Genomic DNA, 17,645 nt, shown 5'->3' with positions numbered 1-17,645 from the left:
ACCTGTTTGATAACAAGACTAAAAACAGGACATCTTGTTAGGCTTTCAGCTGACACTGCAATCAGCTGTGTTTATAATGATTATTATTTCATTTCATTGTAAATATTCTGCCAAGATTTTCCATATATTTCAATATGATTACTGCAGAAATGCATGAAATTTGTCATCATTTTGCTTTGAATGTGTTTTTAACAGTATTGAAAACAGTGTGTCTACATCTGAAAAATGTGCTGTAAATAAAATAGGGTTTTGCAGATTGTAGAATATCAGGGTTCTAACTAGACCAAAATATCAGCATAATGGCACCAGTCATCATGGCCAGGGGTTCGGGGGCCTCCTTAGGACCCTGAAAGCTCATGGGTTCTACATGCTCGAAGATGCATTCTAGTGCATTTCCTGGCATTTGCAGGCCTCCCTGAAAGTCACGCTTCTCTTTTTTGGTAATATTAATGAGAGTTTTTTTTTTCCAAAAGTTGCTGTGATTGTTTTTGATTGAAGACTTATTATAATTAATATTCAACTATATTGGTGGCATATTTATGGAATAATAATAAAATAACCAGTTGATGGTCACCAAGTGTCAGCTTTATTTTCAGCTTCAGCCATTCAATTACAATACATGACTATCCATATCTAACTTGGGGACCAGCACATATTGCCTGCATGGCGCGTAAGCACCTCTTAACATGGATGGCACTTTACCTCGAACACAGCATGAGAAAGGAGAGCATGATCAGTGACAATTTCCACACAGAACTACTCAGGCAGCGATGTGCTTTGCGCTTACATGGACAGAGAGTGGTGTATGTCCGAATGTAGAATGGCAGTGCGTGTGGATAACAAGAGAAAATTAAACAAAAGACCACATTTTCAAGATTGATTTCAACCACATGACAAATACAGTGTGACGTATGCACTTGCCGCCATGTTGGATGATATACAAATCCAGAATGCAAGGACATGTACATAAGTAGTATATTTTATTAACATATTTTGATATTCTAATTATTCTTGTTTTTATATTATTAACCCAACAAACCTTTACATTTCAAACAATAAAGATCTTTGACAAAATAGAGTGCAAACAGTCTAAAAGCATGCAATAAAAACCTCACGAAGCAAGTACTACTATTAGGCTAATTCTATTTCTTTTTCATAGACAAAGTAAAATCAGTCTAATTAAAAGGAACAATCACTGGAGATAAATTACACAAGGCACAGCATACTCTGACAATCTTATCAAGTTAAATCAGCTTCCAATATTTTTCTTAAGTTCCACCAATTCACAAGTCATATCTCTATTGCACTTCTCCATTTGAGAGATTTGTAACCCTGTGATTTCCGTCTGGCAACCACTTTTAGTGTGTGTCTCTGCTGGGAGGGTTTCAGGCACAATCTCATTTGACTCTGGTATGTCTGTAAAACAAAAAGTGCACAAGTAAATTGAAATTACTGGGTGACTGGAACGGCATCACTAATCTCTCACCTTTTGTCTATCCAAACTCACTAAGGTTTGTGCTGCTTCTAATCTGGCTTTCTTGGCAGATCTTTCATTTAGCCTGTTGCTTCTTGATACTGTGAGATAAGTTTTCATCTTGATCTTATCGTGTCCTAATTTGAGTGTTGGTGCCCAATCTGGATTTGTTTTATTGCATAGGTTTGCCAGTGCTCCTGCAAAGTGAGAAGCAGTGTGTTTGTGTTAAAGCCCAAAGTTCAATTTAATCAGCAGAAAAAATAGCTTTAATTAGCAATGAACCAGATATAAAGTGGCCACCATGTGGGTGTAATTGGCTTTTTCCTCGGTTAAGTCCTTACAAGTTGTTTTTGAACCACAGCGCATGGCATTCTCTGGACAGTTCTTCATCTGTTTTGTTGCTGTTTTTAATTATTTTTAGAATTCTGAAGAACTGTTTCTCTTTGTCACGAGTAGCATTATTACTGCAATTATATCCCACACACAAAGTAGGCTTTTTCTTCAAAGAAAAAGAAATCAAAAGAAAATCACGAAGTGTTCCAGCAGCTCACATGTGAAGTGCTGGTTCCTGGTTGTTGTTTATCATCCAAAACATGGTGGGCTTCTGGGTTGGGATATCAAGCGTGATGTTACTTGCACATGAAGAATTAGTGTCGTGGCAACTTTTACAGGCGTGTCGGCATTATTGTGGGCATAGTTGTAAGAAAACATTGCATATCGGCCCAATATGCTGAAAAGACCTAGTTAGAACCCTGGGGTATGAAAAAGAAAAGAGTTGATGGATTTTGGAAAATGCACTTGAATGCATTTTGTGTGAAAGCAATGAAAAATGATTCACAGTTTGGTCTGTTTCAATGGCTGTGTGTCCACCATCATGGCAGTTGCTCATGATGTAGCACATTTTGATCACATAGTTGCAAGTCAGCTATATTGTGTGCCTAGCCTTGTGCTCCTTGCTGAGTTCCACAGTCTGCTGTGCTCCCGAGTGTGTTAGCCTTGAGTTTGAGACCTTTTGACTGCTATTTTTTTGACACTGTGCCTTAGTTTATTAGCGTTCCTTTTTCTGCTCTCAATTTTTGGAATCTCGTCTGGGATGGGACCTGTTTGGTGCAAGACGTGCATTATTTTGGAATCTGCCAAATCTAAAGTAAAGTTCTGCAGCTACTTTCTTGTGATTGTGCATCTCTGAAATTAGGGCCCATCTATTGTGGTGGCTCAGGGCATCTTACACCATCTCATGACCTGGGTTCAAACCCCCATCTGCTTGATACACAGTTATTGATGCTGTTCCACAATTGTCAACAACCAGATGATTATTCATTAAAAAAATCAATATGTGTTATTAAGTTAACAAAACATAATTTTTCTTAAAAGTTTGTTCTACATAGACTTATATTTAGTACAAAATATCTTTTATATAAAGATGTCAGTGCTTACATAAATGAGGAAGTAATTCTAATGTTTGTAAACAAATTAACTGATAATGTTTAACCTGTGTCAAATCTTTTTGTTCCACTTTCTACCCACTTTCTAAGTATTTTCATAGATTACTTTTTGTTCATCATTTGTTGTTTATATTAATTTCTAGTTTTGTAGTTTACCAATAAATGTCAACAGGCAATTGACATTATCATCTCATCTCATTATCTCTAGTCGCTTTATCCTGTTCTACAGGGTCGCAGGCAAGCTGGAGCCTATCCCAGCTGACTACGGGCGAAAGGTGGGGTACACCCTGGACAAGTCGCCAGGTCATCACAGGGCCGACACATAGACACAGACAACCATTCACACTCACATTCACACCTACGGTCAATTTAGAGTCACCAGTTAACCTAACCTGCATGTCTTTGGACTGTGGGGGAAACCGGAGCACCCGGAGGAAACCCACGCGGACACAGGGAGAACATGCAAACTCCGCACAGAAAGGCCCTTGCCAGCCACGGGGCTCAAACCCGGACCTTCTTGCTGTGAGGCGACAGCGCTAACCACTACACCACCATGCCGCCCCAATTGACATTATAACCACATGAAAATCTGGGTCAAAGGTTGCATGTCATTCCTCGAACCAAAATATAAAATGTTGACTGATATTGTAATATGTGGTAAATATTTACAACAAACTGAAAAAAAATTCTGAATGGAATAGAAAAATCTGAATATTTCAAGCATGTAATTTTTTTATCTGCTCAGAATTTAATTCTGCTCTAAATCTATTTATTGCAATAGGATTCCAAATACTCTATAAGCATTCCATTCTGTTATGAATCAGAAATTTTTTTTTATAAATCACAGCACTTTTATTTTTTAAAGTACTTCAATTACTTCAACAATGTTACACAAAGATCGATACATAACAGTTGAAAATGTAATTCCACAGGGTGTCGATAATGGTGGACACCGTGAAAGTGATCACTATTATTGACACCTCGCATGATTTCTCAAACGCGCGTTTAGATACAAAATGATGACTGTCAAATGAAAGCGCAAGAAACAAAGTAGGCTCTGACAAGGATATCATGAAATATCGGTGAATTTGATAAGTAAAAACATGTTCATGATCTTTCTACCATGCTTACCTGCGATGATAACGCCCGGGTTTTCCTCAAATTGCTGATCGTGCAAAAACAAACAAACAAACAAACAAAAAATATCTCAGGTAACGAGCTGTGTCATCAGACGACAAGATCAAAGGGCGAGGCGGGGTCTTCCAGTTGATTAATAACCAATAATAACTGTTGTAACTGAAACTCAGCTTTGTAATTTTTTTTTTAAATTGGTAAATCTGAAAAGGTGTTGATAATTATGGACGGTCGATAATTGTAGCCGCCGCTCTATTTTTTATTACTGAAATGTCATTCATAAGGGTGTGGTGTGTTGTCAACCCACAAACTATTTCAAAATAGCCGACCTTAGTAACTGTGTCAAGTTTTCCAGGAATAAGAACACTAAGTGGCATGTGGCATGAATATAAGAAAAAAAATAATTTAGTTTTATCTCTTATATATATATACACACACACACTGAAGGGAAACACTCTGTCCCGCGTCGGCCGGAGCTGCAGGAATGGAGTTAGAACACATTATACGTAAAGGCAGAGCGCAAAGCGTCCCCGTGCTCGCGTGGAGTCGGCTTCCGGTCGTAGGCGTGGAATAAGTTACTGCCCTGAAGTCAGTAAGGATTTCGTCAAGCGAACATGGCGACAGTGGCGAGTGATATACGTGCCAGCCTGGAACCCTCTGTGTGCCAGAGAGTGCCGCCACTGCTCACGGATTTGTATCAGTTCACTATGGCATACGCCTACTGGAGAGCGGGCAGACACAATGAACACGCCGTGTTCGAGCTCTTTTTCCGGGATAATCCATTCGAAGGCGGGTTCTCGCTTTTTGCAGGACTGAACGACTGTTTGCAGTTTCTGCGCGACTTTCGTTTCACAGATGAAGGTTAGTGGTGTAGTATTTTATTTGTGTTTGGTTTGCGACAGATGATTAAAGAGAGTTTCAGCTGTGGCTGCTGAAATGTTGCGTAACAGACGCGTTTATAAACCCATTCACTCACTAAGACCGTAGACTACACTTATACAGGCAACATGAGTTTCCATTTTAGATGTCACCCCCTTACACACACACACACACACACATTCTTACCTTTGAAACACTGCTGAAGTTTTCTAACGCATCCAAGACTTTTTCCAACAACTGAGCCGACTCACAGTCCAGAGTTGTGGATTTGTTAATTCGAATTTATGAATGAATATTTGACTAAAGGTCAAATATTTTTTTGCTAAATATGACATATATTGCCATACATTCACCAAAAATAACGTTATCACCAAATTTTTTTTCCATGATAAATAGAGCTATCACAGGGCTACAATAAACAACCAAGTTTATTTAGTCAAGCCTTTTGATATTGAAGATAATAAGTGTTAAATGTGATTTTTAGCTTGTGTACCCTGATTGTAAAACAACCCTTACCACACTCTGACAGGGAGCCTATGGTGTACCATAGCTTACAGAAAATGCTGTTGGGGGAAACCAGTCGTATAAAATTTTCATCCTTTGCAAATGTTCACCTGTCTGTCCCAGTAAAGACATTTTAGGATTAAGTAGTGTCTTATTACCTGCTAGATATGACTTACAGGGACAGATCCAGCTCAAGAATCTGACAGATGCACATTTGCAGAAATATTTTCACCAATTTTACCAGATCGCTATGAATTTTTGTTTTTAAGATATGCTAATATACATTATTAAGTCAACACACCATGTACAACAATGCTTCATTTATTAATATCATAATGTTTGAGTATTGTTTTTGTATTGCACACATAAATCACATTTAATAACAATGTAACAAGTTCATATGAATTGTAAAAGTTTTCTGTTAGAAAAAAATAAACAATTAAAAAAAATACTGACAAACTGGACTAAAGCTGGTGACTAACACGAGTGTTTTTACCACAGAAATAAGAAAATCTACAAAAGGCTTGGCACAACTACTTCATTATTCTACAGGATCTACCAGGAACATATGTACACAAATTCTTAGGTCACGCTATTCTTTGTGTGTAACTATGTGACAAAAACAGTGTGATGTATGCACCTGCCACCATGTTGGATGATATACAAATCCAGAATGCAAGCACATGTACATAAATAGTATATTTTATTAACATATTTTGATATTCTTATTATTCTTGTTTTTTTATTATTAACCCAACAAACCTTTACATTTCAAACAATAACGATCTTTGACAAAGAGTATAAACACAGTCTAAAAGCATGCAATAAAATCCTCACTAAACAAGTAGTACTGTTTTCTGCTAATTCTATCTTCTTTTCATAGACAAAGTAAAATCAGTCTAATCAAAAGGAACAATTGATGGAGATAAATTACACAAGGCACATTATACTTTGGCAATCTTATCAAGTTAAATTAGCTTCCAATATTTTTTCTTAAGTTCCACTAATTCACAAGTCATATCTCTATTGCACTGCTCCATTTGAGATATTTGTAACCCTGTGATTTCCGTCTGGCAACCACTTTTAGTGTGCGTCTCTGCCGGGAGGGTTTCAGGCACAGTTTCATTTGATTCTGGTACGTCTTTAAACAAAAAGTGCTAAAGAAAAACGAAATTACTGGGTGACTAGAACAGTATCGCAAATATCTCACCTGGCAAAGTTGACCCACATTGTTCTCCTTGTCTATCCAAACTCCCTAAGGTTTGCACTGCTTCTAATCTGGCTTTTTGGCAGATCTTTCATTTATCCTGTTGCTTCTTGATACTGCGAGATGGGTTTTTTCTTGATCTTATCGTGTCCTAATTTGAGTGTTGGTGCCCAATCTGGATTTGTTTTATCACGTAGGTTTGCTGGTGCTCCTGCAGAGTAAGAAGCAGAGTGTTCGCGCTAAAGCTCAAAAGTTCAATTTAGTCATCAGAAAACATAGCTTTAATTAGCAGTGAATGCTTACCAGATATAAAGTGATCACCACACACCCAGGTGTAATTGGCTTTTTCTTCAGTTAAGTCCTTACGATTTGTTTTTGAACCACAGCGCATGGCATTCTCTGGACAGTTCTTCATTTGTTTTGTCGCTGTTTTTAATTAATTTGGGAATGCTAAAGGACCGTTTCTCTTTGTCACGTGTAGCATTATTACCGCAGTTATATCCTGCACACAAAGTAGGCATTGTCTTTCTTCAAAGGCAAAGAAATCAAAAGAAAATCATGAAGCGTTGCAGCAGCTCACATGTGACGTGCTGGTTGCTGGTTGTTGTTTATCATTCAACATGGCAAAATTCCGGGTTGGGACGTCAAGCGTGACATCACTTGCACACGAAGAATACAAAGCATTGTGAGAATACAGGTAATTAGGTCAGATAAGTATCACCGCTTACCATGGGTGGTTGGATCCTGAACCATTGGTCTTTGGGTTGAGCGTGGCTATAGCCCATGTAGCCAGCTAGCGGTAAAGTAAACAAACACCCCTTGACCAATGCCAATGGTGCACAAATATTTCTGACCGTTGCGCATGCATCGGTTGGATTGGTCTGAATCCATCCCTGACTTAGGCAATTGGCAGATGAAAGACACCCCCTTGATGACCATCCCTTGCCACCCCAGCATTTGAAATCATGCAGAAGCATTCTGTCTTCTGTCCAATGCCTGGACTGCAGTGCATCATCCCAAAGGGTTAAACTCTGGGAAGAGAGACTCGAGAACTCTCCAGAGGACAGTCATATACCTATCGGTCCCTCAGAGAAACTTCTTCCTGGTTCCAACCAACCTTGGATAACATGATGCAGTCTCAACAGACCATGGGCACACATGGGGAGATGTAAATCTAATATGGTGAAGTGGGAATACACCAAAGATATGGCAGATTGTGAGTGCAGACAGGGCCACCAGATAATGGAACATCTCCTGAGCTATGGCATGCTGCATGACACATGCACTCTAAGCCGGGAACTGACAGAGGCCAACGATGTGGCACTCAAATTTGCTCGCCATTGGCAAGCAGCAGAATGATGACATGAAATGAATGATGACCTGCTAGATTCATATACAGTGGTGCTTGAAAGTTTGTGAACCCTTTAGAATTTTCTATATTTCTGCATAAATATGACTGAAAACATCATCAGATTTTCACACAAGTCCTAAAAGTAGATAAAGAGAACCCAGTTCAACAAATGAGACAAAAATATTATACTTGGTCATTTATTTATTGAGGAAAATGATCCAATATTACATTTCTGTGAGTGGCAAAAGTATGTGAACCTCTAGGATTAGCAGTTAATTTGAAGGTGAAATTAGAGTCAGGTGTTTTCAATCAATGGGATGACAATTAGGTGTGAGTGGGCACCCTGTTTTATTTAAAGAACAGGGATCTATCAAAGTCTGATCTTCACAACACATGTTTGTGGAAGTGTATCATGGCACCAACAAAGGGGATTTCTGAGGACCGCAGAAAAAGCATTGTTGATGCTCATCAGGCTGGAAAAGGTTACAAAACCATCTCTAAAGAGTTTGGATTCCACCAATTCACAGCCAAACAGACTGTGTACAAATGGAGGAAATTCAAGACCATTGTTACCCTCCCCAGGAGTGGTCGACCAACAAAGATCACTCCACAAGCAAGGTGTGTAATAGTTGGCGAGGTCACAAAGGACCCCCGGGTAACTTCTAAGCAACTGAAGGCCTCTCTCACATTGGCTAATGTTAATGTTCATAAGTCCACCATCAGAAGAACACTGAACAACAATGGTGTACATGGCAGGGTTGCAAGGAGAAAGTCACTGCTCTCCAAAAAGATCATTGCTGCTCGTCTGCAGTTTGCTAAAGATCATGTGGACAAGCCAGAAGGCTATTGGAAAAATGCTTTGTGGACAGATGAGACCAAAATACAACTTTTTGGTTTAAAGGAGAAGCATTATGTTTGGAGAAAGGAAAACACTGCATTCCAGCATATGAACCTTATCCCATCTGAGAAACATGGTGGTGGTAGTATCATGGTTTGGGCCTATTTTGCTGCATCTGGGCCAGGACGGATTGCTATCATTGATGGAACAATGAATTCTGAATTATACCAGCGAATTCTAATGGAAAATGTCAGGACATCTGTCCATGAACTGAATCTCAAGAGAAGGTGGGTCATGCAACAAAACAATGACACGAAGCACACAAGTCGTTCTAGCAAAGAATGGTTAAAGAAGAATAAAGTTAAATGTTTTGGAATGGCCAAGTCAAAGTCCTGACCTTAATCCAATTGAAATGTTGTGGAAGGACCTGAAGCGAGCAGTTCATGTGAGGAAACCCACCAACATCCCAGAGTTGAAGCTGTTCTGTATGGAGGAATGGGCTAAAATTCCTGCAAGCCAGTGTGCAGGACTGATCAGCAGTTACCGGAAATGTTTACCTGCAGTTGTTGCTGCACAAGGGGGTCACACCAGATACTGAAAGCAAAGGTTCACATACTTTTGCCACTCACAGATATGTAATATTGGATCATTTTCCTCAATAAATAAATGACCAAGTATAATATTTTTGTCTCATTTGTTGAACTGGGTTCTCTTTATCTACTTTTAGGACTTGTGTGAAAATCTGATGATGTTTTAGGTCATATTTATGTAGAAATATAGAAAATTCGAAAGGGTTCACAAACTTTCAAGCACCACTGTATGTGCAAGTAAAATCAATACTCCCATTCGTCAATATTTAGTAATTGCAGATTTATAGTTTAGACAATAGCTAGTTTATTCAGAGGCAGGCCAACAATCTGGCATATTAGGTATATATGTGAATAGAGGGCGGAGTCGGGGAAGGTAAGTGGCGTAATCACTGCACCTGACGGGAATTAACCTGTGTTTGTCTGTCTTCCCCAGTGACCGTGCCCTATAAGAGGAGAGGGAGAGTGGAGGAAGGGAGCTTCTCCCCAACCTGGATATTTGTGTGCGTGTGTGTGTATGGGAATAGTTTAAGCTGAAAAGCTATAATAAAGAGTCTGTTGAGAACTCAGTTCTGGCCTGCCGTGCTTCTGTGCTCCACCCACCTAGAACTCTTGTTACAGTGGTGCCGAAACCCGGGAACGGAGTGCAGGAGAGAACAGCCCCATGGAGTCCTCCCCCTTCAAGGACCTGATCCATGCCCTCGCCACGCCCCAACAGAGCCAGCACCAGGCGCTGGTCGCCCTCCGGAAGGAACAGGAACAAAAGTTCAAGGCCCTGGTGCTGGCGCAGCAGGAAGATCGCCAGGCGTTCCGGCACCTACTCGCGTCAGCGGGGTCCACCACCTCCACTGCCGCAGGCCCTCCCCACCTCACCCTAGCGAAGATGGGCTCGCACGACGACCCCGAGGCCTTCCTCGCTCTCTTTGAGCAGGCAGCAGAGGCGTGGGGTTGGCCGATGGAACAGCGCACGGCGTGCCTCCTCCCCCTGCTCACGGGCGAGGCGCAGCTGGCCGCGCTACAGCTGCCCGCCGACAGCCGGCTGGTCTACGCGGACCTCCGCAGGGCCGTCCTCCAGTGCGTGGGTCGCACTCCAGAGCAGCAGCGGGTTCTCCCCATTCGAATTATTATATGGGCGTAAGCCGCGTGGCATCCTAGATGTGCTGTGGGAAAATTGAGAGGAGGGACCTTCCCCGAACAAAAATGAAATTCAGTACGTTATTGACCTGCGCGCAAAACTCCACACACTCACACACCTAACCCAGGAGAATTTGCGGCAGGCTCAAGAACGTCAAGTCCACCTGTACAACAGGGGCACGCGCCTTAGGGAATTCACACCGGGAGACAAAGTATTTGTATTGTTGTCCACGTCGAGCTCTAAATTAATCGCCAGGTGGCAAGGACCCTTTGAGGTCACACGGCGAGTCGGGGACGTCGACTATGAGGTGAGGCAAACGGACAGGGGTGGGGCGTTACAGGTATACCACCTCAAACTGTTAAAACGATGGAGCGAGGAGATCCCCGTGGCGCTGGTGTCGGTGGTTCCAGAGAAGGCGGAGCTGGGGCCGGAGGTTCAAAAGGGAACATCGGCATCACCCACCGCTCCGGTCCCCTGTGGAGCCCACCTCTCCCTGACCCAACTCGCGGAGGTCGCCCAGTTGCAAACAGAATTTTCTGACGTGTTCTCGCCCCTGCCCGGCCGCACCCACCTCATAGAACACCACATTGAGACGCCCCTGGGGGTGGTAGTGCGCAGCCGCCCTTACAGACTGCCCGAACACAAGAAAAAGGTGGTTCGGGAAGAACTCGAGGCCATGCTCGAAATGGGCATCGTCGAGGAGTCCCACAGTGACTGGATCAGTCCGGTGGTCTTGGTTCCCAAGGCCGACGGGTCGGTCTGGTTCTGTGTGGACTATAGAAAAGTCAACACGGTGTCTAAATTTGACGCGTACCCAATGCCTCGTATTGACGAGTTGCTCGATCGTCTAGGCACGGCTCGTTTTTATTCGACACTGGATTTGACAAAGGGATATTGGCAGATCCCCTTGACTCCACTATCCCAAGAGAAAACGGCCTTTTCCACACCGTTTGGCTTACACCAGTTTGTCACACTTCTGTTTGGGCTGTTTGGGGCGCCCGCTACGTTCCAGCGGCTTATGGATAGGGTCCTCCGCCCCCACGCCACCTATGTGGCCGCATACCTAGATGACATTATTATTTATAGTAATGACTGGCCGCGGCACCTAAAACACCTGAGGGCCGTCCTGGGGTCGCTGAGGTGAGTGGGGCTCACAGCCAACCCGAAGAAGTGTGCGGTTGGGCAGGTGGAAGTACGGTATCTGGGCTTCCACTTGGGCAATGGGCAGGTGCGTCCCCAAATCAATAAGACAGCAGCGATTGCGGCCTGCCCGAGGCCCAAGACCAAAAAGGGGGTGAGACAGTTCCTGGGGCTGGCTGGCTACTATCGTAGGTTTATACCTAATTATTCGGACGTCACCAGCCCGCTGACTGATCTCACTAAAAAGGGGGCTCCAGATCCGGTCCAGTGGACGGAGCAATGCCAGTGGGCTTTCTCTAAGGTAAAGGCTGAACTGTGTGGGGGGCCACTGTTACACTCCCCTGACTTTTCTCTCCCCTTTGTTTTACAGACGGACTCATCGGACAGAGGGCTGGGGGCTGTTCTCAAGGGCTTCAAAGTTTGGGAGAATAGCAGGGTACAAATAATTTACAGCAGGGTGCAAAATGGTAAAATGTCTGCCAGCGGCAGACATAATGCATGCAAAGCGTGCAGGGATATATATATATATATATATATATATATATATATATATATATATATGCAAGTACGAATTTTTCATGGGGCGGGATGGTTTGGAACAGGCCATCTAAAATTGGGATAACATTTACCCGGGACAGGTATTTGAGGCGGGTCGTCTAGCTTAAGCTTGATTAGCGTTGTTACGCATGCCAGTGTTTCCCACAGAAATTTTGGAGACTATGGGGGCAAGCCATGGGGGAGGCGCGGGGGTTGTTTAAAATTGAGTGATATGTTAAATATTAAGTTATTACTGAAAAACTATTGATTAAAAAAACAGACACTGAGAAATGGTCCTATAAACAACTTTACCAATATAAAAGATTACCAGGACTACAAAAATGCAGAAAAATAGGCTTTACTTATCCAAATGCTCCTGTTGGTTCAAAAGTTAAAGTGCATAGAACCTCACAGCACAACATGAAGTTACCTTAAAATATAATATAAATGCCTCAGCTTTCATGTAAGAAAAAAAAACCTATTAATACTAGTACTGTGTGCAGGCAGTCTCTCCTGAAGACTAAATTAAACAATAATTATAAACTAATAAAATAAATGGCTCAGGCTTCATAGAAGAAAAAAAAACAATTTGAACAGAATTTCACAGTATGATGCTGAAGCTGCCTAAACAATGGAAAATAAAATACCATTTTGGCAAAAACGTTGGCATCCATTAATTTCTTGTATTAAGTAAAAAAATATGTTGCCAGATACTGCTGACGTTTTACAGCCCAAAATATGTTCAAAACCCGCCAAAATGCACTTAAAACCGCACAAATTGGGCGGGAAACCTCCCAATCTGGCAACACAGGCGGCAGTAATGACTGCACTCATGTCGAGGATGTAAACACAATCTGGCAACACAGGCGGCAGTAATGGCTGCACTCATGTCGAGGATGTAAACACAGTTGACGCGGCAACGGACATACATGACATAGTGGATGTAATTTACGTTCACAACTTTTTTTGCTGTCAGAAATATTTAATATTAAATTTTGTGACTCGACTGACAATAGCCAGCGGCATAACAAGCCATAGCCGGCGATTTGCCGCCGGTGACCGGCTACTTTTGAGACCGCTGTGTTCTGTCCCAGGAGGTGCAGGGGGAGGACCATCCAGTGCTGTACATCAGCCGCAAGCTGTCTGTGCGCGAAGGCAGGTACAGCACCATAGAGAAGGAATGCCTCGCCATCAAGTGGGCGGTCCTCGCCCTCCGCTACTATCTGCTGGGGCGCCCTTTCACCTTCTGGTCGGACCACACGCCCCTGCAGTGGCTCCACCACATGAAGGATGCCAATGCGCGGATCACCCGTTGGTATCTGGCACTCCAGCCGTTTAAGTTCGACACAGGCCGGGGGCACAGGTGGTTATGGCGGACTTCCTCTCCCGTCAAGGGGGGGGGGGGGGGGGGGAGCCGGCTGCAGGCCGGACGGCTGCCCGGCCTGAGTCGGGCGGTTGGGGGTATGTGGCAGCGGGGGCGTGGTCAAGCGTCGGTCTGTGAATGAAGGGCGGAGTCGGGGAAGGTAAGTGGCGGAATCACTGCACCTGACGGGAATTAACCTGTGTTTGTGTGTCTTCCCCAGTGACCGCACCCTATTAGAGGAGAGGGAGAGTGGAGGAAGGGAGCTTCTCCCCAACCTGGATATTTGTGTGTGTGCGTGTGTATGGAAGTAGTTTAAGCTGAAAAGCTATAATAAAGAGTCTGTTGAGAACTCAGTTCTGGCCTGCCGTGCTTCTGTGCTCCACCCACCGAAAACTCTTGTTACAATATATAAATCAGAAATTGACCATTACATGTGTTAAAATTTATGTGTTCTACAGATGTGGAGTACTTGCGCTCCGTGCTACCCTCAGACACACACCCTGAGTTCTTCACCTACCTGAAAGGGTTAGACTCCTCTGCTGTGTCCGTTAGTGCAGTAGCTGAGGGCACTGTCATTTTTGCCAGGGTACATGCAGAACTTGCACCCATTCTGTTTAACATCTGATTGTAAAAGAGTGAGAAAGTAATGGTGACCTGTTATATGTGATTATGTAGGTTCCTTTTTTGGAGGTGTCTGGCCCACTGGCTGTTGTTCAGCTGCTGGAAACCAGCCTTCTCTGTCTGGTGAACTATGCCAGGTATTATTGTTGTTGTTGACACCAACAATACTAGTCATAGTTTTAGTTACTAATAGATCCTTTTTTTTTTTTTTACTGTATTTATAACCGAAGCCCAAAGTGCTTGACATGCATGTTATCACATATTAAAATAAGTGATAAAATGGATAGATATGTACATGTAAGAAAGTAAAGTAAGATTTAAAAGTTAAACACTGCAAATAATTTTAGAGTTAAGTAATATTAAAATAAATCAAACATTATTTACAATTAAATGCTATTGTAAAAATGAAAGTATAAACATACATTTTTCTTTTACCTTGAATTTATTCATATTATTCCCAAATGGCTTTAAAAGTGCATCTAAAAAATTAGAATATTGTGAAAAAGTTCTTTTTTCATGATTTAATTTAACAAGGAAACTTTTATATATTTTATATTCATTACACAGAAAGTGAAAATATTTCGAGCCTTTTTTGTTTTAATTTTGAGGATTATGGCTTATAACTCATGAAAATCAGAAATCCAGTATCTCAAATTATTAGAATATTTCTTAAGATCAATCAAAAAGGATTTACAGTACAGAAATGTCCAACTTCTGAAAAGTATGTTAATTTATACACTCAATACTTGATTGGGGTTCCTTTACAATGAATTACTGCATCAGTGTGACGTAGTATGGAGGTGATCAGCCTGTGGCACTGCTGAGGTGTTCTTGAAGCTCACGTTGCATTGATAGCAGCCTTCAGCTCGTCTGTATTTTTGGGTCGGGTGTTTCTCATCTTCTTCTTGACAATAGCCCATAGACACTCTATGGGATTCAAGTCAGGTGAGTTGGCTGGCCAATCAAGCACAGTAATATCATGGTCAGCAAATCATTTGGTCGTAGTTTTGGCACTGTGGGGAAGTGATAAGTCCTGCTGGAAAAGGAAATAGACATCTCCATAAAGCTTGTCAGCAGATGAAAGCATGAAGTGCTCTAAAATCTCCTGATAAACAGCTGCGTTGACTTTGGACTTGATAAAACATAGTGGACCAGCACCAGTAGTTTGACATGGCACCCCAAATCATCACAGCCTGGGGAAGCTTCACACTGGATTTCAAACACATTGGATTCTGTGCCTCTCCACTCTTGCTCCAGACTGTTGGACCTTCATTTCCAAATAAAATGCAAAACTTATTTTCATCTGAAAAGAGGACCTTGGACCACTGAGCAACAGTCCAGTTCTTTCTCTCCTTAGCCCAGGTAAGACGCTTTTGATGTTGTTTCTGGTTCAAGAGTGGCTTGATATTAGGAATGTGACAGTTGTAGACCCTTTCCTGAAGATATCTGTGCATGGTGGCTCTTGATGCACTGATACCAGCCTCAGTCCACTCCTTGTGAAGCTCTCCCAAGTTCTTGAATCGACTTCTCTTGACAATCCTTTCAAGGCTGCAGTCATTCCTGTTGCTTGTGCATCTTTTCCAGCTTGCCTTTTCAGCAGTGACCTTTCTGTGGCTTACCCTCTTTGTGGAGGGTGTCGGTGGTCATCTTCTGGACAACTGTCAAGTCAGCAGTCTTCCCCATGATTGTGGTTGTGGGTACTGAACTAGACTGAGAGATACATGGTATTTATACTGTTTGAATAGTAATTTAGAAGAAGAAGAAGCCAAGTCAAGAAGCCTTTATTGTTACACGTCCACTCAAGCACAAACTTAGGCACACAGTGAAATTTAACCTCTGCATTTAACCCATCTGAAGCAGTGAGCACACACAAGTGAGCAATGAGCACACAATGAGCACCCAGAGCAGTGGACAGCTATGCTACAGCGCCTGGAGAGCAGTTGTGAGTTAGGTTAGAGTTAGGTTACTCAAAGTTTAATTAAATATTCTAATATTTTGATATGTTCTTTTTTGCAATGTTGGCCTTAATTATAAAAAAATTTAAATAGAAAAATGCTTGAAACATTTTAGTTTATGTGTAATGAGTCTATAATATATTACATTTTCACTTTCTTAAATAACTGATGGAAAATATTAAACTCTTTCATGATATTGTAATTTTTTGAGATGCACCTGTATTATAGCAAAACGATAATGCAGGCTAGTGTTTAGTTAGCATATGTTTGGCTTTCATAAAACTAATTAGTGTTTAATCAGCATATGTTTGTATATGCTTGGCTATCATAAAACCAATTTTTGTTGTTTATATCAATACTCACTGTCTCTCCACATCTTTGTGCACTCTCAGTCTGGTGTGCACAAATGCTGCACGGTTTCGTCTTGCTGCAGGCCCCAGGCAGCGACTTATGGAGATGGGTCTGAGGAGAGCTCAGGGACCTGATGGAGGCCTGACTGCTTCTCGCTATACATATATTGGAGGTATATACACACACAGATACTTATACTATAGTACACTCATAGAAGATTTTCTTTTTACACTAATCCACAGTAGTTACTAAATAATATGCTTTAAGATGAATAACTAAACGGTGAGCTATAAATTTAGTGAATTTGAAATTAAGAGACATGTGTTCACTGCCTAATATACACTCACAGTCCACTTTACTTGGAACACCTCTACACCTGCTCAAGTGGTTATCACTGTCGCCTCACAGCAAGAAGGTTCTGGTTGACTGGGACCTGTCTGTGTGGAGTTTGCATGTTCTCTCTGTGACTGGCTGGGTTTCCTCCAGGCACTCCGGTTTCCTCCCACAGTTCAAAGATATATGGATTTGGTCAACTGGCTACTCTAAATTGCCAATAAGTGTGAATGTGAGTGTGAATGGTTGTTTGTCTCCATGTTAGCCCTGCAATAGATTGGAAACCTGCTTGAAGTCAACTGGGATTGGCTCGAGCGTCCCCCGCGACCCTGATGGATAAGTGTTATAGATAATGGATGGAAGAATGTACATTCATGGACTTATCTAATCAGCCACTCATGTGACAACAGTGCAATGCAAAGAAAATTGTTCAAGTATTTCAGAAACTGCTGATCTCCTTTGAATTTCACACACAGCAGTCTCACAACAGTTTACACAGAATGATACGATAAACAAAAAAACATTGTGAGTGACAGTTTTGTGAGTGCAAATGCCTTGTTGATAACAGAGGTCAGAGGAAAATGGCCATTTTGGTTCAAGCTGCCACAAAGGTAACTCAAATGATTTTACAACCATGTTGAGCAGAAAAGCATCTCAGCATGCACAAAACATTGAAGCTTGGGATGGGCTACAACAGCAGAAGACCACATTCAGTTCCACTCCTGTCAGCCAAGCACAGGAATCTGAGGCTATTATGAGGTGCTTTCAGGATGGACCTTTTTCATAGTTCT

At 42.0% G+C, this 17,645-nt stretch overlaps 1 protein-coding gene and 1 long non-coding RNA gene across 3 annotated transcripts in view; one reads left to right on the top strand and one right to left on the bottom strand.

Moving 5' to 3' along the window:
* Positions 1-563: 563 nt before the first annotated feature.
* On the bottom strand, positions 564-4,873 carry LOC132881547 (uncharacterized). The gene is made up of 2 exons (XR_009654058.1): positions 4,051-4,873; positions 564-1,416 (listed from the first exon to the last, which is right to left on the bottom strand). It is a non-coding gene; the product is annotated as an uncharacterized LOC132881547 (long non-coding RNA).
* naprt (nicotinate phosphoribosyltransferase) overlaps positions 4,579-17,645 on the top strand; it is a 47,911-nt gene continuing 34,844 nt past the window's right edge. The window contains exons 1-4 of one of the 2 annotated variants that reach the window (XM_060914114.1): positions 4,579-4,914; positions 14,053-14,180; positions 14,270-14,352; positions 16,563-16,693. In XM_060914114.1, the coding sequence (XP_060770097.1) occupies positions 4,668-4,914; positions 14,053-14,180; positions 14,270-14,352; positions 16,563-16,693 (589 nt within the window). In that variant the 5' untranslated portion in view covers positions 4,579-4,667. The remainder of the gene's footprint in view (positions 4,915-14,052; positions 14,181-14,269; positions 14,353-16,562; positions 16,694-17,645) is intronic. The other variant, XM_060914113.1, reaches the window with a different exon arrangement.

Source organism: Neoarius graeffei, chromosome 2 (genome assembly GCF_027579695.1).
Source record: "Neoarius graeffei isolate fNeoGra1 chromosome 2, fNeoGra1.pri, whole genome shotgun sequence".
Classification (NCBI taxonomy): Eukaryota; Metazoa; Chordata; class Actinopteri; order Siluriformes; family Ariidae; genus Neoarius; species Neoarius graeffei.
Note: the sequence above shows the minus strand (reverse complement) of the source record. Positions and strands in the feature narration are given on the sequence as shown.